The 26,125-nt window shown below is 37.7% G+C and overlaps 2 protein-coding genes across 2 annotated transcripts in view; one reads left to right on the top strand and one right to left on the bottom strand.

Moving 5' to 3' along the window:
- LOC124869121 (MORN repeat-containing protein 4-like) overlaps window positions 1-12,088 on the bottom strand; it is a 61,817-nt gene extending 49,729 nt beyond the window's left edge. The window contains exons 1-2 of the mRNA XM_047366866.1: window positions 11,899-12,088; window positions 9,008-9,082 (exon numbers count right to left, since the gene is read on the bottom strand). Coding sequence (XP_047222822.1) covers window positions 9,008-9,074 — 67 coding nt within the window. The 5' untranslated portion in view covers window positions 9,075-9,082; window positions 11,899-12,088. The remainder of the gene's footprint in view (window positions 1-9,007; window positions 9,083-11,898) is intronic.
- A 3,459-nt stretch (window positions 12,089-15,547) lies between these two features.
- lcor (ligand dependent nuclear receptor corepressor) overlaps window positions 15,548-26,125 on the top strand; it is a 122,937-nt gene continuing 112,359 nt past the window's right edge. Inside the window, exon 1 of the mRNA XM_047364806.1 lies at window positions 15,548-15,689. Coding sequence (XP_047220762.1) covers window positions 15,593-15,689 — 97 coding nt within the window. The 5' untranslated portion in view covers window positions 15,548-15,592. The remainder of the gene's footprint in view (window positions 15,690-26,125) is intronic.

Here is a 26,125-nt window from a genome sequence, read left to right as displayed (position 1 = left end):
AAAGTATTTTTGAATTTAATTGAATTGAATGGTTGTCTAAAGGTTTGCTGATTATCGCCTAAGTTAGTTCCAAGACAAACTTAACTTCATTTCCAGATTCTTCAAGATAATCCTTGGTTCTCAAACATAAACATTACATGGTAATGTTGCATCCCTTTTTCGGGCATGGTTTTCAACCGTCTTTGATCAACTTGTTTAGATTGTACATAGCCCATTAGTCTTCCCTATTCTTTGATTCTGCTTCGTAGTTAGTTGGGTTGTTTTAGCATAGTAAAGAGTAAAGAGTGATTGAAATATGTTTGACTTTGAGTTGACTTATTTTTGTTAATAAATTCTTATATTTTAAGAAATTGTGTGAATTCATTCCATATGTGTGCAGAGTTTTGCTGTTCAATAATGTCAGAGCTTGGCTCACCCTTTTCGATTTTGTCCTAATACCACCGCCTTACTGGACTGATATTCACAGGACAATCCTTAACAGACCGAAATATTATTTGAAATAATATATTCAGATTCATAGTCACAACAGTGCCCTTTGATCTTTTTTTTTTTTACATCTTCTCATGTTTTAATCGCAAACTTCCATTTATTTTAATTGGACTTTATGTAGGTAGACCACTAAACTATTGCATACTTGTGAACTGGAGGTAAAAGGACATATGGCCTTTAATTATTTTAAAAGAAAAACAGAAAAAATGGGGTTGGATGAAGACCATTACTGAACATCAATTTTCAAGTCTTTCAACAAATTCTTAATTGGTTTTCAGTCTCGACTTTCTATAACATGAATGTGCTTTGATATAAACCATTCAATTGTTGTTCTGGCTGTATGTTTAGAGACGTTCTCCTTCCTGATGGTGAACCTCTGCGTCAGTTTCAAGTCCTTTACCCCCTCTAACAAGTTTGTCTCTCAGGGTTGCCCTGTATCTGTACAAGTCAAACGGGCTTCCTTATCCCTGGTGAATAAAGCATCCCCACCTTATGATGCTGCCACCGCAATATTGTCCAGGAAGGAAGGGTGATTATTGTGCAAGGGTATTTTGCTAGTTTTTAATAAAAATAGTCGGACCAGAGCACCTTCATTCCATATCTTAGCTGGGTGGATACATGCAAACACTCCTTCTTATTACTTCCTTTATTTCAACAATAAATTTTTTCAACCCACAGTTCCATAAATTTCATAAATAAACTGGCAGATTTGTGGTGTGTACAACAAATAGTTGTTCTGTCAACAGATTCTCCATCCCCAAGCTGTGGATTTCTGCAGTACCACCAGACTTGGCATGGACAACTTGGCAGCATATCAGATTACTGGCCCCCACAGTTTGTCAGTGCAGGTGGTCAGCCATGTCTTTATAAGTCTGAAGTTGTGCCATAATCGTTCCATGTTCAGATGATAGATTAACGAGAGCTCTGTGAGATGTTCAACATTTGGGATATTGTTTTAGAACTTAACCCTGCCTTTAACCTCTGCTCAACATTACCTCTGTTCTGTCTGCTGTGTTCAGCAGGCAGAAACCCTGTCTACCTTTAAGACTAGGCTTAACGCTTTTTTATAAAGCTTACAGTTAGAGTGGCTTAGGTTATTCTGAGCTATCCCTCTGTAGTTATTCAGCTATAGGCTTAGGCTGCTGGAGGACATACAGACCACTTTTCCTCACTCAGCTACTTTCTCCTGCTACTCTACAATATAGCATTATCTATTATCTATTATTTCTGCTTCTAACTTTATGTTCTCTCTGTTTTATTTTTCTCTTCATAGAAGCTACATCTGGCCTGGTGTTTTATTTAGCCGGGCCATCAATGGATCTACAGCTACCTATTACCTTATGTTCTCTTCCTATACCTGATTCACCAGTTTCTGTCTTTCTGTGTTTAACCATGGCTCTCTCAGACACTGGCTGCTCTCTTTTATCCTATAGACTTGAAAACTGGCTCAAGGCTTATCTACGTAGCTGTTTTTTTCTTACATGAAGCCACTGAAGGAGCTACTACTGCCTTTAACATGTTACGTTTCTTCCACATGGAAAGGATTCCTGGATCAGTGCTTCTGTGTTCTTTTTCCTTCTCTGCTCTGTTCTCTCAAACCCCCAGTCGGTTGTGGCAGATGGCCGCTCACACTGAGCCTGGTTCTGCTGGAGGTTTATTCCTGTTAAAAGGGAGTTTTCCCTCTCCACTGTCGCTACATGCTTTCTCAGTATGAGGGATTGCTGCAAACTCAATGACACGATGCAAGGGACTGTCCACTGTCGCTATATACATGCTCATCCAGGAGGAGTGTATGCTGCAATATCAATTACTCGATGCAATTTGCTTTTGCAAAAAGAGGATGGATACATTTTCTTGTATGGGATGTTGATATTTGTGGGAAATTATTAAACTATGAAACCTGAAAACATGTCCTGTTACTTTTTAGTTTCATTCTTCTGTGGAAATTCAATAACATTTTTCCATGAAAAAACAGTCAGTATTTGTTATGATATGTATATTTAAAAATATTAATTGGTTCTTTATCATTTTCAACCAAAGTTATTTCTTGCAGCTCTGGAGCTGCAGGTTGCAGAGCCCTGCGTTTTTTACCTTTTTAGCAATTTGAGTAATAAACTGAACTTGACTGCATATCTTTCATGACTAGGATCAAATTGAAAAGCATTTAACTGACTCTGAAGCTGTCTAAATAACTGGATTAAATTGACTGTATTTCTGGATATAAATGTATGCTTTTTTTTTTAACATTTGTTCTAATTTGGTGCTTTAATTCAAATAAAAAGCAAATGAAATGTAAAAATCTCCATCATACCTGTGAGCCCGTCACAGAACAGATTGATTAATGTTGAGATTACATCATGCACAGGTGGACAACAATTGGTTGAGCTGGATTTTATTTGGGGTTATCTGAGTTACAGGTGTGAATACATGTGCACCACACTTTCAGGATTGTTTTAAAACTTTTATTTTGAAATTTAAACAATTATGTGTTTGTTTATAGTGGTGAAATTGGACACAGACAGGAAAATGGCAACTTCATGTTCACGGTGATGGAATTTTTAAAAAGAAAAGACAGACGAACTGGTAAGGAATGAACTAACTGAGGAGAGCGAATCAACTAGGGCACAGAGAAACTGGCAAAGTGGTGAGGAAACTGACAGACTTATAGCTGCTGGGAAAATGGATGAATGACATGAGAACCAAATGTGGTTATTCAGGAGAAAGCAGTGGAAGAACCTGAGCAGGAAAACAAAGGGAAGTTGACTAATAAATAAAGAGGGAGCATAACTATACACAAAAGGAAGAAAATGAACCAAAAACTAAAGATTAATACCAGAATAAAGAACATATACCAGTACAAAAAAAAGCAGAACACAAGAAAGAACTAAAAACTCAACACAAAGAAAATAGCTGAATATAGAACAGCCTTAATGATACAAAAGAAAAAACAACCTAAATTAATCCACATGAAAAACCCAAGTGAGCATCAAAAACTCAAAGACTCAGAGACCATGGCAGTGTTATTCTCTATACATCTTATAGCTTTGCACCACCTTTTGTTGGTGTATCTCATAAAATCCCATCAAAGTTTGAGGTGCAGCGTATCAAAACGTGAAAAAGTTTAATAGACATGAATAGACGATATAGTTCTTTTCTAGTTTTATTAGCCATTTTACCTACAGGCCACATTCACTCACATTCATGCAGTAACTGATAGTCAGTAGACGTCTACCAGCCTACGCAATGCTTTCACACATCTATACACAATCAGCGACTTATGTAAAGCACCGGCAAATCAACAAGTTAACTGTTAAATGTTGAACTGACAGCATTTAGAGTAGGCTATTTAGTTGGTTAATTATTGCTAACATTCATTTATATGCAAATGATTGAACATAAAAAATAAAAACATATGATTCACACATTTTTAATTAAAATGTGAGCATGGGAGATGGAAAAACAAATCCTAAGAAGCAGGGCTAACAATAACCCTTTACTGATGCAGTGGTTTAGTAACAAGACCTTCCTGTTTGTTGGATGCTTGAATCTGTGCGTTACATTTGTTGGAATTTAAAGTTCAACAAATTAACGATAAGTTACATGTTGAGCAAGAAATCCTGGCTGTTCCACACTGGTAGCTATTTGTGAACTATGTGCAACAAATCAAATCACAATGTAGTTGAGATAAAAACAGTAAGTAATGAAGCAGTAATGAAGCATTTCGATATATCTCTGGCAAACAGGTTTGGCAGCTTTAGGAAATGGTGCAGAGAACATATGTTTCTCCCTCCAGTGTTCAGGCTGCTCAGGTGCCAAATTTTTGTTCTTTGTTTAACCTTACCTCAGAGGTTTTCTGTGTTTTAGTCAAAGCGCAAATATGAGTTCAGATAGCATGATGTGTTGTCTCCAAAGACTCTGTGGCACCAGATGGTCTCTGCATGCATGCGCGTGTAGATTAGTTTCTGACTTCAGTTTGTCACCTTTTCTTTTTTTACACTGGCTGTTGCTGCTGGTTGCTGTAAAACACAATCTGTTTGTGAGCAAGTGGAGATTTATTTAAAAGTAGCTTTTCCTATAGGGTCTCAGTTACAGTAAACACATTTTTATCCTAACTCTCCAGTCTAACATGAAAGTCAGCTTTAATTAAAAGCTGCCACAGTCAACTATGTTTTATCTTGTTTACTGGTATCTTCTGTTGTGCATTTATTATATAGATATCCTCTACATATCAATTCAGAACAACAGTACTGTAGTACTTTAAATAAAAAAAGGTCTGCAGTGGTGGGGCAGGTGGGACTTAAAATAAAACTAATATAACTAATCTAAATTAGCCATGGATCAGTTACTGCTATCAAAATAAACCACAGTTTTAGAAAGTCACTTTTTCAAAACCACAACAATTTGCATCATACCTCTCTGTTGCTGTGGACTGTCAGTCAGCTGGCTGGAAGAACTGTGCAACACTATTCCCTCCCAACAAAGTCGGCTGTATGAAAACACCCAGCCATGGTGTGGAAACCAAAAGCGTACCATTCATCAGTAACACTGGTGACCTCTGCCTGGTAAGCAGCTGACTGCAAGGCTCTACCTGAACAGACAGCCCGACTAATTAATCAGCTTAAGTACATGAAATTCTGGTATCATAGTGGTATAGTAATCTGCTTGCTATACTTGTATGATTCAAGAAAGAGCATACAAACCAAATGGTATAAGATTATCTGCAAAAAGCATTTGAAAATTAATGAATTGTAAGCGTTTATTCTCATGTCTGCATAATTCCGTAAATATATGTACGCATGCTGGAGGAAGAACGTTACCCAAGAATCATGGTTAGGTATTTACCTCGGTTTTGAAATCAAGGTTCAGTAGGTTTTCAGTGTATTTCAATCAAGAGAAACAAATGAAATAATTAGTTGTTTTTCTTTTTACTTTATTCAACAATAAACAAAGAACATTAAAATTCATTGATCTGGCATCAAGGCTTTCTATTTATGCTATACTAAAGGGTTATTTCACAGTGTTTATTAAGCCTGCTCTGATTTCTAGTTGAAAATGCAAAACACTTAGACTGATCATATGCAAAATTGATAATTCTATACACCCCAGAGATTCTATGTTATATGTTTTTTTATGTTGTCTGGGGGCCTCTCGTACTTTTCATTGTATGTGCTGCCAATGTCTATCTGTGGCAAGATTTTAATTACATTTCTTTTCACATGTCAGCATTTATGAGTTATTTTCTTTGAATGAATCAGTGTCTCTACCTTTTCTTACTTTCAAACGACCTATCATAGCTATGATATCAAATATCAAAAAATAATTGATAATTGAATGCAACTGTTTGCAACATGATGGAAAGATTCTTTTACAGTCTCAATACATAATTGCATACTCACTTATCTAGATATTGTTTTTCTACATTTGTAAATTGTTACCATAATATGGGTGAGTGAATTTTGGAAACCAAAGAGACTAATTTAATATAATGGGAGGAATGAATTCATGTCTATGAGGATGGAATTATTGGTCCTGAGAAAGAGTGTGGTGACTGGGAAATAATTATAAGCACGGTTTTTGTTTGTGCATGCGGTGCATGTGTATGTGTGTGGGTTTTTGTGTGTATGGGGTGTTTTGGGTCTGTTTCTGTTCATAGAAATAATGCAATGTAACATGATTTTGTTGTAAATTTACCCTTACTTTAAAGTCTCTTGTTCTTTGTTGTTATATTTTACCTTGGTCTGAATCTGCTTGCTTCCATGCTGCCTGTCACATAGCTGCTGGTGCACCAACATTTTCCACTGAGGGACAACAAAGGACATTTCTGTTTCATTCTTTTCTATTTCAATATGCAAGCATGGCAAGACAGGAGGCAGCTTCAGAACTCGTCAAGCATAAAAAATGCTAACCTGGACTGAATTATTCTACACTAATTGCACATTGTCAGAACACAGTTTGTGATTTATAAAACCTTTCATCTGATTATGAATACAAAATAATGGGAATGTTTGCTTTCTCAAAAAGATTCCTCAAACGTCATCTTATGTTATGAACCCAGTATTATGCATCTCTTGTATTGTTTTACAGCACTGATCAAAACTAAAATCCACTCAAGGTGGATCAAATCAGCATTTCAAGTGTTTATCATTAAATATTGTAAAATATTATCAAAAACATTCCGTTACCTCTTCCTGCCTTGGTCAAACTTGACCTACATTCGAGCCTAAAGAAAGTAAATCCTATGGAATTGTTCATATTTCCATGATGTTTCTCTGAGTCCCATTTCAACCCTACAGCTTACTCCGTAGAGCTGCCTTCACACTAAAGTTACTGGGCTTTACATTGAAACGGGAATGACTGGCATCACAAAGCTAAGTATGTCTACTGGCCCAGAACGCAGTGCAATGTCTGGTTTTAATACACAGTGCCTTGCAAAGGTATTCATGCTTCCTAAACCTTTCATCATTTTGTCATGTTATAACCACAAACATCCTTAGATTTTATTTGGAGTTATGTGACTATCAAACACAAAGTAATGCATCATTTTGAAGTGAAAGGAAAACCAAAAATGTTTTCTTTTTTTATCTTTTACAACTTAACTGCATTTGTATTTAACCTGCTTTACTCTGATCTTTAATTCTAGTGCAAACAACTGCCTGATTAGAAAACAGAATCCACCCTCTTTTTATTACATATTTGCATATTTGATCTGTAATTTTGAAACAACCAAGATATAAATACATAAATATGGAGGAGCTGCAGAGTTCCACAACTCAGGTGGGAGAATATGCCAACAGGACAGTTATTAGACATGGGCTCTACAAATGCATTTTTAATGGAAGAGTGTCAAAAGGTCACTCTTCATGCAAAAAACATAGAGTTTGCGGGGATTCTTAAGGAGCAGGAACCTGGAGGAAGGCGTCAGCCCGTTGTCTGTGCCAGTGTGGTAACCTGACTGTGTTCTGCAGTTCTCTGCATTTTCTAAGCCTGCTCTAATCAAGTTTCTTGTCCTGCTATGCAGATCTGATCACTCTGTAACAATGTCCTGGATTCCAAGCTACTGTTCTCTGTATCCATGCTCCAGTGAGTTCTGGAAAATATCCCCTACCGCTCCGATCGTGAGTCCCCTTCATGTCCAGCCTGCAGCCCTGCAGCTTTGAGATCACCTCGTGGAAACACCTTTGCTCACCTGCCTGTCCACCCTCCAACACTGCGTGCTCAGCTGAAGCACTGGATCACAAAGAGAGAACTGTGAATCTCTGTGCTACTCCTCCTGCCAAACTGAGCCTCTTTGTAGTAGACTTCATTCACCATCAACACCAAGCTATCCTGCACTACTCTCCCTAAGTTCCCCCGAACAACAATAACCTCTCTCCTCTCTTCCTCAGTGCCAATCCAGATCCCTCCAGTAGCTCCAGTCTGTATTTTACCTTGTTTTGTACATATTCCAAATAAACCATTAACTGCTCAGTTAATTGTGTCCACACTCGGTAGTCAGTAAAGGCAACATTATGACATTGTGTTGTTAGCTACATTTCATGTAAAGGTCACAGCAAACATGTGGAAGGTGTTATGGTGATAAGGACAAAACTGAATTTTCTGGGCTGCAAACAAAATACTATGTAGGGAAAAAAACCAACAATACACATTATCCTGAACATATCATCCCCAAGATGAAATATGGAGGTGGCAGCATCATGCTGTGGGGATACTTTTCTTCAGCAGGCACAGGAAGAAGACCTGTTAAAGGCTGCAAAACATTTGAAACCAGGGTGGAGGTTCACCTTCCAGCAGGACAATCACCCAAGGCCCAGAGGTACAAAGAAACGGTTCTATCTAACTGATAATCTACAAACTTTCTCTCAACAAACGTTCTTCATGTAATCTGACAAAACAAAAGTTCAAAGCACTTTAGTAAGTAGTAACATAGTTACATTTTAAGTTTGGTATGTAGGTTTGGTATCTGAAGCATAAAAACAGAGCAATAGTATTCCTCCATTAAAAAGGCAATATGTTGCAGGCTGAATACTTAGTTTCACGTGAATTATATGGACATACTAACATAACTTTTCTTCACTGAAATTATGGCAACTGATGCAATTTTGGCTTTCTGAGTGGTGTTTCTATTTTGCAGTGGAATATTTGTCTTTATAACTTAAAATAAAGTTCCATGGGCCAGATGCAGTGTAGACACTGGGACAGGGGTAGAGCCTAGTATCTTTAAAACCTCAAGAAAACACAATTAAAAAGTTCGGTTAATTAAGCACATTGAAAACATAAATGTTTAGATCTCTTAAGCGAACTGATTTTCATTTACACAGGTCTTTATGCACCACATATGCTACAGCAGACTACAACTATTAAAGTTCAGGGCATTATTCTATCATTACATGGTATTTACATAAGCTAGGACTCATATTAGGCACTATTGTCTTAGTCAGATACTAACAACATTTTAATTGTTCATTGATATGAAGCCAGTGATGGAGGATGGGTAGGCGATGGAGTAGGTGGGCCTTGCCTTCTTTCCACTCTCCATGGTACTCGTCTCCACTGGAATAGGTGAAGGATCCTCGTGTCAGGGTCATGGGTCCCTCTGGCACGCATGTCAACAAACGATAAAAATCATTAGGAGCTTTTTACGTCGAGCTTTGACTTTCTCATAGTTACACACACAAAGCTGGATGTTCTGTCAACACATTAAGGGTTATTGCTAGTGCTTATGGCTGAGTGCCTTCAGAGCAACCATTCTCAGAGTATAACTGCCTGGAACGTTCAAATCAATTCTCACATAATTTTGCGTCACAATTTTCCAAACATGGATTGAAACAGGCATACAATGATGTATGATATTCTAAACAGAACATGTACAAATGAAGTGAAATTAGGATTGCATTACATAATAACATCATCCCTTCTGTTACATTTGGGGAACGTTTGACCCCATTCAGTGTTTCATGTCTCTAAATAAATATTTGACATCATTTACTTGGCTGCATATTTAGTGACTTTTCCTAATTTACTGGGGACATTATGGGTAAACATAAGGGTTAACATAAGGGTTAACGTGACAATATATTTTAAATGTTCCGTACACATGTTGTACACATCGGTGTTCTATGGGGTCAATTTGACCCCAGGCTGTTTTAGCTGTATAAAACATATAAAAACTAAATATAATTAATATTCTACACACATATGTTTTCGATGATATTGAGGTCACTATAACATGACATTTTCTAATCTTTAAAAAATATGAGGGCCCTGACTCTCATGTACCCCTACATAACCATAACGATAGCAGTGCGAGAACCCCTGATAGTTCACATGACATGGAGAAGGGGAAACACTGCCAGAAGTTTGATTTTTTTACCATGCTGCGTGGGCAGGAAAATACCGTTCCTGTGAAGATATTGATACTTCACACAACTTAGGGGTGGAGCAAACAAATAAAACCAGCACAGCAGCCTTCTGAGCCATCTCTTTTGGTTCTCTGTGCGCTCACTTTCTGCTCCATTCTCAACTGAAAATGACTTGTTAGAAAAGACTTTCTGTAAATGAAATGTTGTCAAACTTTTTGACCATGAAGGTGACATAGAGGAGAACGTGTCTGAGACAGAGGATACCATTGAGGAGGACCCTGATAATGAGGCATCCTCCTCTGATTAGAATGGATCAGTGTTGACCGTTCTGTACTCTCTCGACTACCAGCAAACACTTTTCGTTCCAGAAATGTCAAGTTATTGTGGTCTGTCGTCTCCCCACTTCCACAACAGGGTAGACTTAGAGCTGCTAATGTCATTAAAATACGCTGTCAGCCATGTCCAAGACATAAAATCAGCATTTGAGCTGTTCATGACACCATCAGTTGAAATTGATATACTTGAGATGAAAAATGTGTAGAAGGTAGGCATGTGTATGGGGATAGTTAGAAAGAAGAGTGTACAAGTTAAAAGGCAAAGTCTTTGGACTGCTGACCCTAGAAGGGCAATGTTTCCAGCAACCACATCTCCAAATATTTGAGCCATTTCTGTCGCCATCAAACAAACATGAAGTAACTGACACATAAATTTGGTAAATAATTTTAATTTTGATCATTTTACCAGGTTTAAATTGCTGGGGTCAAATTGACCTTAAAGATTAAAGATGTTATTAATATTGAAGGGTTAAACAGCACTGTAATATACTGAAATAAGTCAAACTACCGGCTGTTTCTTCCTCTGAGTGGCCTTTTAGCCTGCGTCAGTACAGGACTCCTTTGGCTGCAGATAATGACTTTCTATTTACGAGAATAAAATAGTAATTTAGTAATCCTAAATTACTCTAAATTATTTTAATTTTCCCATAATGTCAGACTAGGAGGCAGTATGTTTAAGACATTACCTTAAAATAAATCCAGAAATGTCCCTTTATTTAACCCAAATGTTGAAATGTTGCAAATTAACCAATCAAAAGCATACAAAGTCATGACATCAACATCTGTTCTTTCTCTAATTGTTTAAAGACATAGCAATCTTAGTATATGCGAACTTCTGCATTCTGAAGAAAGTAAGACAGTAAAAAATGTTGTTTTTTTTATACATAATATATATATAAATAAATATATAAATATCTGGTTTACTACACAGACACACAAAGACAATACATACATATATATATACTATATACTATATATATATATATATATATAGTATATATATATATATATATATACTATATATATATATATATATATATATATATATAGTATATATATATATATATATATACTATATATATATATATATATATATATATATATATATATATATATATATATATATACTATATATATATATATATATATATATATATATATATATATACTATATATATATATATATATATATATATATATACAATATCTATAATTTACACCCCGAAGAATCACCACAATCTGCTAAAAAACGCTGTGTATTAACTGGGTATTTGGGTTTTAACTGCATTTCTGTGTAGTCTCATTCAACTGTTAGTATTTTCCGTATTTAGGGCCATTTGCTACCATAGGGCTACCAGTCTAATTACCTTCGTTACCTATGTAAGGAGGAAGTTTTAATCTAAATACAATATACGTTTATTATGTTTATTGTCGTTTCTGTTGTTTTAAAATTAGGCGGCCAACAAACGTTAGGCCCAGCTCAAAGGCGAAGAAAGCGTTCATGGTTCGCTTTTAATGCCGATTAATAACTGAAATACCATCAGGCCCGGTGTCACAACAGAGGGGAGGAGTGCTGTGTATCCCTCCATCTAATGTTGCCACAGTAACGGCGCCCTAATCCCTCTCATCCTGCCGGCATGACGATGGCACCATCCAAAACACACACACACATAAGCAGCGCGAGCAGGCTTGCAGAAAGAAAAGAAACGCTTTACCTGTTTTATTAAAGAGAAACTCAGTTCCTTCCCTCTACATCTCTGAAAACAACGCGGCACTTCATCTGCTCCACTCAGCGACTAAGCTTTTTTCTCCCCACCTTTGATATTTTCTTTTTAAGAATTGCCTCATCAGTGTTCCAAAAATCCCTATTCTGATTGGCTGTTTCTCCGCCACCTGAACTCAAGCTAAATGTTTATTGGTTCCTCTCCCAGGCTACGAAGCCCTCCGCAGTAGACATCTTTGCTGAGGGCAGCGGGTTCAATGACTTAATTAGCCAAAGTGCTTCTCCGTGATACGTTTGCCCTTGCCTTTCTTTATGTGCCTCCCACCATCTCTGTTAGGTTATAAAACGGAAGCAAGATTCCCTTTAATGATTCGGTCTCATTTCTTGCTAGTTTTATGGAACTTGATTTATGGCTTACCAAATGCGCCAAAACTGCTGCACTAAGGTGGTGAGGTTTTGCTAAACGAAGCAGTATGGATTGAGCATCAGGAATGCTTTAATTTAGTGAAACTATCAAGGTGACCCAAATGAAACAAAACACAGATGGCCTCATTTCTTTACTCCAGGGAAACCCCTTAAATCCCCTCACACTGGGTCACAGCCTAATTCCTATTTCACAGACTCATGCTTTCTGTTAGTTCCATTGTGCTAAGTCTTTCTGTTTTTAGCATGCTGTCCACTTTTGTGCATAAAAGTAACAGAGGGGCAAACAAACAAGTGATTAATTAAGCAAAAAGCAATTATGCAAAGTAAAATCACAAAGAGACTCAGTGTGCTGCAAACGCCTTCCTCGTGCTACAAGTTATAAACAGGGTTGGTGGAAAAATTTCACATGATGTCAGTGTCCTCAGCTGAAGTAGACTATATGTTCTGGTATCTGAAAAGGGTGAATGCAGTTATAGAATGCCGATATGATTGTGGAAGGACAGTAGCCTCAATGCCACAGTGTTTATTATTGAGAACAAATACAGAAAACATCAGAGAGGCAAGCACACATTATGCAGTCCTACGATCCATTATTTATTTTATTTTTTATTTTTTGCACTGTAAAAATGCTCAGCTCAGAAAAAGCTCTGTTTGGGTTATTTTAACATTTGGGTTTGATAAACCAGTGTAGCAACAAATTTGGACCAATCTAACTCTGTTATTTTAACCTAGTGGGCTATAGTTTTAACTCAACATATTTGATTCCATTTTGTACTCAGAAAAGGTTAAAATGACCATTTTGTAAAATTTTCAAAACTTGGTTTGGAAAAAAAAAAAACTTAAAACCTTAGTTGTCACGTAGGTATTATTGATCACTCTATATGTACTTGGCTGTCAGAATTTTCCGGTTTCAATATGGAAAAGTAAACTTTAATACCCCCTGAAGTTACATTTCTGACCTGGAAAATTCCTGGAGCAACAAAAAGTTCAGTATTTAGGTTGAGTCTTGGTCTTTTAAAATATAGAGGAAGATGCAGAAACAACCCATTTATTAGTTCTGATGATTTGATGGCCTGTAAAAGGTTTTTCATTACCAAAGTATTGCACAAGAATTTCGTCTTGGTGGGTAAAGTCACAAGCTCTCTAAAGACCTTCAAAACCTACATATGTTGTATTTATGTTTACACCAAATTGAGTTATTTTCATGACACAAACTCAGGTTAAATGTGGACAGATCCAATGTTGGGATATTTTAATAGAGTGGGTTTGGGTTCTGGGTATAACCCAGCATATTCAGTTCTATTTTCACTTGAAAATTGGGATTAAATGGCAAGTTTTTACAAAAAAGCAGTAAGAAAGTGGGACAAAAAGAACCCAAAACCTATGTCAAGATACAATAATTATTAATTATCACATTTAATTTGATGCCTTTCAATGTAGGAAATTAAAATTGGAAAGTTTTTCTTTTATATGCGCCCTTTGTCTAAATGTCCAGTTCGGCTGCAGGTCGTTTAAAACTTCCAAAATGAAACAATAACCTATTTATTTGTATTTCAGGTTGTTTGTGTCCTACCAAATCAGTTATACAAATTTTATTTTACAAACTCTATTTATAAATATGTTCTTTTAGTGCTGAGTTGCATTAACAGCAGAGAAGTACATCGTTCTTTTGTAATACTCATAGTAGTCAGCCTGGTGACTGAGGAGGGGAAGGAGTGGTTCCCACTGATTCTGTGAGCAGTACCACGGTTCAGTTGGGTCTGTCTGCTTTCCCAGATCTGAGATTGGACTTCCTAGGTAACTGAAATTAAAACACTTGGGATTCAAATTTTAAATTTTATTTCATACTTCTGCACTTTTAAATGCTGATGTGAGTTTAAAAAAGAAATATTACAAACATTATAATTGCCAAAGTTAGTAATAAGAAATATGCTACACAACTAAATATACTAAAGATGCTACAAACAAATACACTTAGTTTGAAATGGAAAGATAACATTTAGTTGAAATATAATTGTTAAATTCTATTTCATTAATTTCTTTTAATCTGCTACATTTTTATTCAAATAAGACAGTTTTAAATTTTGTTTAGTGAAATATTTCTGTTATTAAATCATATCTTGTGAAGCATCTTGTAAGCTGTTTGCGAAAGGTCCAATATGAATATGCTTTATTATTAATATTATTATGTAATTTTATTGTAAACATTTTCATACCAGTCTGTTAACCCAGGTTTTCTTAACCCAAGAGTGATGATTGGTAAGGGCAGTAATTTAGCTGATTCAGATTGCTGAGGATGAGATTATTATTATGTTTTTCTTACATTGAGATAATTTCTTAGTCTTTAAACATTTTTATGTTTTGAAATTTTGGCTTGTGAAGCAACTTGTAAGTTCTGTTTTTGAAAGTATACAACGTATTGTTATTATAATTATCATCATTCATCTTCTTTTTTATTCTCCCTCTATTATTATTATTATTGTTGTTGTTTATGTTAACACCAGGCTGTAAAATAGCATTTGGGCCCATTTGTAAGATCAGTGTAATAAGCAGTAGTGGCCTAAGACCATCATAAAATTACTTAGAGGTTAAGCTTAGCATTCTTTTCTTACACTTTAGTGTTTTTATGAATTTTTTCCTCAATAATGTTTTCACTTTTTTGTCTTAAATGTTTCTTCTTCTATCTTAAATTGTCAAGTTATTCTCTTTTGGATGGGCGTGAGGTTAAAATATTTCTAACATCTAGTGGATATTTTGGCAGATATTTATGTGTAATGAGCTGTTTTTTTTTTTTTTTGCCTAAAATAAAACCTCTTTGGACAGTTTCAAACACCCATTTTTCACTCCCATTAAGAGGTATTCCAACCCATCTGTTGATTTAAACAGTGCACTTACTTTATGCGTATTTTAAATCCCCGGCATGGCACACCCTCGCCCTTTGACACACACACAACAGGTTTAAGCCACGACGAAAATTTGGCGCACGGGCGCCCATGTGGCGTAGCTGAAGCTGCACATTAAAACAAATATCCTATTAAACCAGCCAATAGCAAAGGATCCTCGCGCAGAGATGCTGAGACGCTGAGGGGAGGGGGCATTTTAGGTGGGTGGGACGAACAGCGGCATAGAAAGGGGGATGCTGCAGACCCGTCCTCCTCAAATCTCTCTCTACCCAGCCCTAGAATAATAAAACACCGGTGACGTGCGCGCAGAGAAGCACCCAGCAGTATGTGCGCGCCCACGGGAGGGGCCGATAGAAAATGGCGAGTCTGTGCAAAAGGCAGCAATGCACGATAGAGAGGCGCGGCTTTCGGCAGGAACTTGACTCTTGGAGGCACAAACTCATTCACTGTGTAGGTAAGCCCGCTTGGAATAGTGTGGATGCGTGTGTGTGGCTTTGGTGTAGGTGGCCTGAGGCTGCCGGTAACGGCGTTTTCCTCTGGCTTGTCTTAGTTGGTGCCTATAAAGCAGAGAACCGGCACAGTAATGTGTAATTGGAAACCTAATGGCTGTCTCTAAAGCTCTTTTTCCTTTTTGCCTCCCACCGGACCTGTCCAAAAATTATTCAGCTGTAAGTTTTCGGTGTCACCTCGGACCCGCTTCCAGCTGTTTTACCAGCTAACGCATTGTTTATGACATATTTAATTCCGTCGTGTTGTCCTAATGAAAGTTGCACCGATTCGTGCCATTTTAACTCATTTTCCCCTCATAGCAGTTTATTTATTGTAGCTAAGCAGTGCACGTCACATGTTCAGATGGAGCTACGCTTCAGCCAATTGGGTTCGCCCAAAGGGCGTCCCGTGCCCGCTCACGCGCGCCCCCGTACAGAGTTTGTGAGAGGGCGGTGCGCTCGCGCTCAGTGTCCAAACAGGGACCCCCCCCCACTCCTCTCTCCCCTCCCCCTCCCCCTCTGCCCTGGAAGTCGGCTTTTGGGAGCGCGCATTGCTGCATTGGTGGAAATGTGTCAGTGAAAATTATTTTTAGGGGTAAAGTGGCCTTTAGGCACACGTGGGGGACGGCGTGGATAAAACACGCTTCATTTAGCCAATACTTGTTGATGGATGCAGTATGAAACTCTGTAAAGCAGATTTAGTTTATAACACAGAAGTGATTAAATAAAAGCATTACTGCAAGGGCAATTAACGCCAGAGATGTGTGTCAGTCTTTGTCTAACCGAGAAAAAAAGAGCACAGGGGTTCTCGACCTCTTCCTGCTCTGTCTTTTAGTTCTTTTGGATTTTTTAGGGATTTTGCCACCCTAATCCTTAGCCGTCTTTCATCCCTCTGCTCTTCTCTACGATTCCACATTCATTATGTATTTTATTAGCTCTATTTAATCCGGTTACACTGACATTCCCTGATGTTTTGGTAAGATTATCACCTACTCCGGGCACTGATCTAGCTCTCCTAATCTTTAGTTTAGGGAGCAGTACCTTCGCGGCTGAGGATGCAGAGTGTGTGTATTTGCTGCTTTGCTCTACTTATTTGTTGACCCATCATCTCCTTAACCCACTAATATGATCTTTTTAGAATATTTCTTGGATGCAGTTTGAATGGAAAAGACGATCTTTTTAGTAAGGGAAGAAAATTACTTGAAAATGAAAGGCTTTTGATCATCTCTGACCTTCATATAATGTGATCTGCATAAAGCTGTAAAATATCAAAGTTTTGAGGAAAAACACAAGAATTATTATAAAAAGCACAAATATGTCAGCCATATTTGGATCTGTTCTGATCTCTCATCAGGTCAAACACTCAAAAATCCAATTTTCTTTCCCAGTCATTGAATGCATTAAAACTCAGAACTCCTGCCATGTTTTGTCTTTAAACATAATTTATTTTTCTGTGTAATAATAGTTAATGACGTACTAATGTTTTGGTGCCTAAATAGGGATATTCTTCTAATTTCTACATTTTTTGTTGGATTTAAAACTACTAGCTCCATCAAAGCTGTTTTTTTCTCTTAACTTCTATGTGGTAAAGTTCTAAAAAACAGAAAGAAATTGAAACCTGTGAAATCCAAAACTGGCTGGTTACACCTCAAAGAAAACCAGAAATCAGGATCAGCCAGGAAAAGCCTAATCAGTGTACTTTCTTTTAGCATCTGTTTCATGACAGAGCCTCCTAAAGTGCAATTACCTGTTAGAATTTGAATCCCTTTTCTTCATAAAAAGTATCTAAATGTTTCCACATATCAGTCATATCTGTACTCTCTGCACCTTCTTCCTCCATCCTTTATTAGTGCTGTTTAAATGATTTACTGGGTCACTGGGTTTGTGTTAACAGGAGCTAAGGACGACTTTGCCCCTCCTAAATAATGTAGTGAAGGATTGCCCCCTGCACCTGTTGGCAAAAAATGGTGGATCATGTAACTAGTGCAAAAATGCTGGAAAAATGTCATTCAGCCGATTCAGTATGATTTGAAATCACCGTTGGAGCAGGGTTAAGATACGGCACATGACATCCGCTACGGTTAAGTGGAGCCCTGCTATGACAAACACACTGCAAGATAGCTATTGTGCAGCTTTAATTCAGTCAGTCATATCACAGTGGTACCACAGGGTATACCAGCTTCCCTAGTTGATGAGACTATTAGATTCCTCAGAAGGATTCATAGATTTTTAGATTTCTTAGAAGGATTGTAGTATCATTTGATGTGTTTTTCTGTGTTTGTATCTGTGTTTATTTTGTTTGTGATTGTATTGTAACTGTATGTACAACACTTTGAGTGTCTCGTTACTGAAAAGCGCTATATAAATAAACCTACCTTACCTTACCTTACCTTACCTTACCTTACCTTACCTTACCTTACCTTACCTTACCTTACCAATTCCACAAAGCACAGTAATGAACTCACAGTTATAGCTCGGTGTGGGAAGCTTAGTACTGTGCTTGTTGACATTCTCTGGCTTGTCAACTGTTAAGGCTGAGAGCTTCAGCAGCTGCAGCAATCAGTGGTCAGATTGAAGCCGGACACAATGTTTCCTTGTGTGTTTGTTTGTTTGAGAGCTAATCTGAGGGCTGCACTCGGTAGTGAGATTACTGACGTCGAATTTGTTGAGCTGAAAGTCAGTTTTCTAGATTACAGTAGAGCAGGTTCGGTTAACTGTTTCAATTTAAGCACAACCTGTTTAGTACACTTCCTATCATGCTGATGTCTCTAAAAAACTACTGTAAGCAGTTGAATTGATCAAATAGCTAACACCATCATTTTAAAAGACGTAATTATACAAAATTTTAATCAATAAACTAGTTCTAAAAAAGCTCACAGATTTAATTCCTCACAAAAAGCATCCAGTTTACTGGAACTCCTTGGTTTTTAATTTAGTCACATAATTCTCATCATTTGGAATATGGTCAATACACATAGACTCAAATATGATCATAAAAACCTGTATTCCATGAAATACCAAAATGCTTGCCTATAGGCTACAGTCAGAAGAAAAAGGAAAAATATCCAGCACACTTAAACCAGTTAAACTATTGTAACAATGTTTTCATTGGGTAGATTATGATGAGTATTTTTGGGTAGTAATGATCAAACTTTATTAACTAAAAAAAGTTCACTAAAGTAGGTAAATTCCCCAAAAAGTTTTTTTTTAAATAAACATTTTTCAAATTCTAACTAATTAAGATAAGTTTGCTCATCTGGTTTGTCCACCGATGTTAGAAAGAAAACAAAAATAAAGAGTTGGTTTGCGATTAAAGTATAAAATTTTACTTTAATTCTACTTTAGCATGTAAACCGTTTCCATGACAACCACTTCCAACACCTGCCATTCACTGGCAATAAATGCCTCAGGGTTAACAAGCTCAGCTTGCTAGTTTGACTGAGCATTACCACTGTGATTAAACTAGTTAAAACCGATACTCACTTTAATCTTTGCTCCAACTTAAAGACACATCTGAACTTTGACTAAGACATCAAAGACTAAGAACTTTGACTATAAACATGTCAGCCTTACTGTTCTCTGCTGAACACGGCACATGGGTGTGGAGAATAACACTGCACCAACATCAGGTAAACGATGTTAGAATAAAATAGCTAAAGTTATAATTTATGTTAGTTTACAATTTAAATAATTAATGCCTTATATTTAATAGCCTTCAAAATCTCTTTTTGTAGTGCTGTAGCAGTGAAAGCCTTTGCACCAGTTTTGTGATGCTGATCTTGTTAATGCTATATGTATGCAACTCTAATTTTTCCTTAAACTTTCCTTACAGTCTATGCAAGTTTTCATACCTGCATAGCATCAGTTTAAGTTTTGAACATTGATGTCCGAGAAATGCAGCGACTGAGAACAAATGTGTGGAAGTGTTCTTGTACTGGGAGCCTTGTTATGAAGAGTGGTGGTGTGTGAGACTGCAGCCTGTCGGCACATCGAGCCCGGTCGTCGATCACCGCGTGGCACAGATAATATAGTAGGGCCCATATACCAGACAAAGGTTAACATTATTAGTTGGTAGCAATTATAGTCAGGCTGCTCATTCCTTTGGCAAATATTCTGGGTAAGAGAGTGTAGCTAATTTGATTGCTGCAAGGTTGTGGCAGTGCTGGAGAAAGACGGGCTGTGAAGGCGACAGAGAGAAGTGTGAGTGTGAGTGGCAGATTGCTTTTTTACTCCCTACACTTCACACACTACTACTGCCTTGGTTTGAGTTCACAAGAGCAGCAACAGGTTGGTCTTTCATTGATTTCAGTTATAAAAAAAAGAGATGATTATGCGAAGATGTCTAATAACAATAACTTTTAATTGGACTACACTCTTTTGTACACCCCCACCTATTGGTAGGAGGGGAGGGGCATCGGTTAAAAGCAAAACCCAAACAGTCATGATGTGGAGACTAAAGAAGTGCCACCCATCACTATTGAGGTATAATATGGGTTTAAAACTACGGTTGTCAAGACACAAACGGCATATCCGTTAAGCAGAACTGAAGCGGGTAGCACAACTATGCTAACTATGTTAACTTATGTCAGCTTGTAGTCCCAGTTTAACTGTAAAAGAGCAACAATCAGGATTTTTCTGGCTGTTAACGATTTCTGCCCTTTTAATTCAGATTTTGACTGACTCCAATTTTTGCTTTCAATGCAATGCAAAATACTTTATTATTCCCAAAGGGAATTTAAATATAATATACACCAAGCAGTATAAGGAGATAAATATGCGCTTTAGGTTCTTTGATAGAGATAGAAGGAATTACAAGATTATTCAGTTTTTATGCAGCAAAGCTGATGTCACTAATCTTTATCTGATTTTTATTGAGCTCAAAAAACTCCATTAAAGTGCACACTGCTGGCTGATGCCTTTATAGACGGAAAATGAGCAGGTTCCTAGTTTTGAAGGATTTCATGAATCAGATCTTTTACTATTTTGCCTATCAAAGGAAAATTGGCTGATAGCAATAAATAAATGCCATAGCTAAAATTTGTTCCCATTAAATTCATTAATCTTTTATTATTTTAGCAGCATTAGGGGCTATTGTTGCCTTTCTGTTTTGAACAAAAGTGGTTAGATTATGTTAAACCTTTTTGTTGGACATTTCTGATTGAAACACAGTGAACTCATAAAGCTGTGGTATTTTTCTTCAGGGCTATTAAACCATGAGAATCTCATACTGAGCCATGTCTCATCCTGCCATATTCATAAGAATTGCAAGCCTTCAGAAAAAAACAGCTGCGTACATTACCGAGGCTCTAATTATTACTGTAAAATGTTGAACACTAATCATGTTTCTGCAGTTGTTCCGGGTTTGTAGGCCACAGGTCTCGGCCAGCTGTAAATGCTCATCACTGTCATGCCGTTACTGCACCGGTGCTCCGAGTTTCCAGTTAATTTCCTTTTGTTTACTGATTAGTGAATTAGTTGGAAGGAATTTAGGCTAATTTTGCAGGTTGAAAGGACGGTGTTGGCTGTAATGAAAGCAAATGCCCTGTCTATATGTGGCTGCAGCCTAATGTGCAAGATTATCCATTCTGGTCCTGAAGGTCAGTAAATGAACAGATCCTTCTGATTTATTTCTGTTTATCAGCCCATGTATTCATCGACAGTCCCTCGATTACCCGCTGCGCTCAGCGTCCAATCCTTGTCTTAACAAGTCGGCGAAATCCCTCCATCATGCCTCCCTCTCTGAGCAGACAGCTTTTATTTCAGTAATGGACAGATGGACGCCCCGAGAGACCTGCCAGCTTCTTTCTCATCTAGCTAATTCTGTTCAGGGGCTTTCTGAAAAGAAAAACAAAACATGGCACATTTATCTGGAGCGGCTGAGGGGTGGTGTGAGCTGTCCACCCATTTGACCAGACCGGATGCCAACACTGTAAATCTCTACATACACCTCTTCATTACATATGTATGCACACACACATGCACTGTGATCTGTGTGTGTATAGAGAGGTGTCTCGGGGGGCTGAGCCATGCCAGCCCAAAATCAGACAGACTGCTCTCTTTAGGGTGGGTGTGGGGTGTTGATTGCAATCTGGGTAAGAGTACTGGCAGTCAGAGAATGTCGACAGAAGGTGTGTGTGTGCAGGGCCGGGCGCAGAGGACGGGGCCCTATCACTGCAACGTCCTCCCTCACGTTGAAACATGCTAAGAGATTCATTCGAACTGCCAGCAGGACGCAAACATCCATCGCTCCGATTACGCTCCGACTCCTTTTATCCTCCCGTCTGAATATGTTGCTGAAGATGAAACTCTTTCATCTTGTTTTTGCTGGCTGCTAAGAAAGCATGACAACTTTAAAGTATTTTTGAGGGAACTGGAAAGCAGCAGACGTCCTAAAAGCAGCCTTTCTGACAGGGTTCTTTTGTTTTTTTTGCTTTTAATCCCCATTATAAAACCGGTGCTTTGTTATTTTCTTCCCCTGAGACCATTTGCATGGATCTGTAAACACAGGCTTAGAGGCTAATTATTGTGTGTGACCATCTTAGCAGGAACCTTTATGCTAGAAGAAGATGTGATGTTGTTGTAGTCTGCACAGAGGGCTGGGCACTCTTGGAGCAATTAGATAAAGCTTCCCACACTTTCAGATTAGCTGCATCTTCTGCAGATCTGATTTATAAAATGGTAGAAAAGCAGATATTGGTAAAAATTAAAGAGTTCCAGTGTCTGAAAAGCACAATTTTCTGGTTCTTTAGTACTGTGGTAAAAATGAAGCTATTGACTTTTGATTGGCACATCTTGAATCTTGTGGTGAATAGTTTTGTCATTTATAGACCAAGTCAGGCAAATAGGAAGCAGATTATTGACTAACGGACACAGTTATGCTTACAACTGAAGTTCCATTTTTTATTCTCATGTTCCACTATATTATCCCTGTTCTTATAGATGAAAAGATCAGATTCTTGAAGAGGATTTTTTTATTGTTTCTAGCGATAGGCTGTTTCCATATGTACTGTAGAGTATGCAATATTTTAATTAAGGTAAGGTTTCAAAATCGCTACAGTTTTCCATACTTTTGTCATACCATTCCTACGGTTCAGGGTCCTTTTAGTCAGATGCCAGAGGAAGTGCTTCGTTGGAATTGCCAGTTAGCTGTCTTAAGAAAGACTCCAACACTTTTCTCTCGCTTAATGAATTTGGATGTTTTTTGGCCGTGAAAAACACAGATAATCATGGTACTGAGGCTAAAACAGAACCACCCATCACCCTCAGTGGAATTATAGTGTTTTAGAAGTAAAGTCATCAGGGTACAAATGACATCTCTGGTAATGAGCCGACTACAGTCTGTCTACCTGAGCAGACAGCCTGACTAATTGACCAGCTAATATCAACTTGTTAAATTAGTGTTACTCTATAAAATGCAGAACAATTAAAATGTTCTGCACAATAAGCTAGAGATGCACCGAACCAAGGTTGGAAATTTGGATCGGTTTCAGATGGCAATCAGCAGATCAAACACAAAAAAAATGTAATCATTAGATTTGTCAAACTGCATTTTAATGCATTTTTTGACTTTAATAAAAAAGAAAAATCAGATAAAGAATAAATGGGGTTGATTCCATTATTTTCTGTTTAATTCAAAACTACCACCTCTTCTACAGAACTTGTGGTACCTTTTTTTTTCTCATTTAGGTTACAATCCTTAGAAAACAAGATCAGAATCTGACAATACTGGAATCATGTGGTCGAAGAAAACTGGAAACTGGTATTGGCCAGAAAAATCCTGATTGTACATCTCTACAAATGGTGCTTAAAAACGTCTTCAAATTTTTTGCAGGGTTTGTTTCAAATTTTTGGTTAGCTCTATGTACCAAAGTAATAAAAACATTTTAGCACAGAATTATTTTTGCTGTAAAAAATAGGAAAAGCAGATAGATATTAGTTAGGTGTTTTTACCTAAGGTTATTATACTATGTAAACACTGTTTAATTTGCTGCCCCTGAATTTTATATATTTATTTACTTTTTTATTCCCTGTCCGCTGAAACCTTTAATAACGGAGTTAGAAGCTTAGTTTTAACTGTGCAGGTGTATTCAGCCTGCAACTCTGTTCCCTCAGCCTCTCTGTCTCTTCCTTCTTTTTTGTGACCTGTGGGCAGAGTCCTCTATTTCCTTAAACTTTGTACACAGTGTCCCAGCCTCAACCTAAAATTTTATGTAAGTGTTCCATTGTGCTGCCTAAGCCTGCGGCTGCATGAGTTACCTTCGCTATGAGAGTTACCTGACCTCCTTGGTACAACTGTGTAGACCCACACGCCATGTGGGCTCATGCATGGTTTGGAGCTTGTTTGGAGTATATACAAGATAAGGCAACACACACACATACACAGAGGGGACTGGTGAGGGGTGGTGAGGTTTTGGAGCAGCAGGAATGTTTACTTAGTCCCGCCTTTAGTGAATTCCTTCTTGCTTTTAAATAGTGTTTTTCTTTGTGTGCAAGGTCATATTTGAGCAATCAGTGTCTGATTAATGGAACAGGCAAACAGAGGTTTGTGCTCCTTGTATTTCAGCCCCTGTAAGAAAAGGTAGGTATCTCAGACCTTGAACCTGAGGATGTTGTTTTTTGGAAGGCGAGGACATTTTGTTCCCTCTTCACCTCTGCCCGGACCTGTACAGGGGTCAAGACTCAGTGTTAATCTGCAGTTATATGGCTAACCTTAAGCAAGGCCTTATTTTAATAGGAGAAACCTTTCCCTTCTCCCTACGAATGAGGCATTATTGGAATTAAAGTGTGTCATTCACATTTAATTAATACTAAGGAGCACCTTGGTATTCTTGACAAGGAGGAAGTGGCTAATGAGATAATAATGATGCAGAACAGTTGGTTAAGCAGTGGTAAGCTGTTGTGGTTTACCGACAGGGACAGTCAGCGGGCAGCTGCACGTGTTTGCTCATTCGCTGAACAAGTAAGTTTGGTTCTGACTTAGACAGTGTTACATCCACCTCACCTGATCATTTATTTACTGGATCATTAAAACGGGACTCAGGAGACAAGTGATCAGACTAACTGTATTAGAGAACATGGGGTTACAAAGGTCAGAAATGTGGAAAATGTAGGTGTGTTTAGTGTGGGTCAGGGTGTGTTGAATGCAGGTGTTAAGTCTGTGTACCCTGATATGTAAAACTAATTAACACACACAATTAACATCACATAAAATGTGCAACAGTGGTAACATTAATTATAAATGATAACCGCATTTGTTCCAGTACTGGTTCTAATAATGGATATTTATTATGATCGATTTGATATTAATGTTGAGTGAATGAGTTGTAGTGAGATTAAATGTTGCTTAAAGTCAGTTGTGTATATGTACATTTAAAAATATATTCTTCATTATTGAGAGCAAAGTGTACCGGAGTGAAATTCCTTGTTTGTCTACAAACTTGGCAATAAAGTTGATTCTGATTACGATTCTGAAATCCGGGTTGCTTTTTGCCTTTGTTAAAAAGAAAACAAGTACTTTGGTCAATATAATATAACACATTGCTCATTATGTTTTTAATTATTCATCTGTAACATTTAGTATTATCATTATTATAATTATTATTGTTATTTTGATTCATAGACTTTTACCAAATATACAGAATAAATGACTGCAATATTTAGCTGTAGAGTGCTGTTAGCTGCTGTTAGCTGCTATTGGCTGCTGTTAGCTGCTATTGGCTGCTGTTAGTTGCTATTGGCTGCTTTTAGCTGCTGTTTGCTGTTAGCTGCTAGCTGCTATTGGCTGCTGTTGGCTGCTATTGGCTGCTGTTAGTTGCTATTGGCTGCTGTTAGTTGCTATTGGCTGCTTTTAGCTGCTGTTTGCTGTTAGCTGCTATTGGCTGCTGTTAGTTGTTATTGGCTGCTTTTAGTTGCTGTTTGCTGTTAGCTGCTATTGGCTGCTTTTAGCTGCTGTAGGCTGCTTTTAGCTGCTGTTTGCTGTTAGCTGCTAGCTGCTATTGGCTGCTGTTGGCTGCTATTGGCTGCTGTTAGTTGCTATTGGCTGCTGTTAGTTGCTATTGGCTGCTTTTAGCTGCTGTTTGCTGTTAGCTGCCATTGGCTGCTGTTAGTTGTTATTGGCTGCTTTTAGTTGCTGTTTGCTGTTAGCTGCTATTGGCTGCTTTTAGCTGCTGTAGGCTGCTTTTGGCTGTTGTTTGCTGTTAGCTGCTATTGGCTGCTGTTGGCTGCTATTAGCTGCCATTGGCTGCTGTTAGCTGCTATTGCCCATGGTTGGCTGCTATTGGCAGTTGTTAGTTGCTATTGGCTGCTGTTAGCTGCTGTTAACTGCTGTTGGCTGCTATTGGCAGCTGTTGGCTGCTGTAATAGGCTCGGTTAAAAGAATGGTAAACTGTTTAGGAAGAAAGGG

The sequence above is a fragment of the Girardinichthys multiradiatus genome, chromosome 5, assembly GCF_021462225.1.
Source record: "Girardinichthys multiradiatus isolate DD_20200921_A chromosome 5, DD_fGirMul_XY1, whole genome shotgun sequence".
In the NCBI taxonomy this organism is placed as follows: Eukaryota; Metazoa; Chordata; class Actinopteri; order Cyprinodontiformes; family Goodeidae; genus Girardinichthys; species Girardinichthys multiradiatus.
Note: the sequence above shows the minus strand (reverse complement) of the source record. Positions and strands in the feature narration are given on the sequence as shown.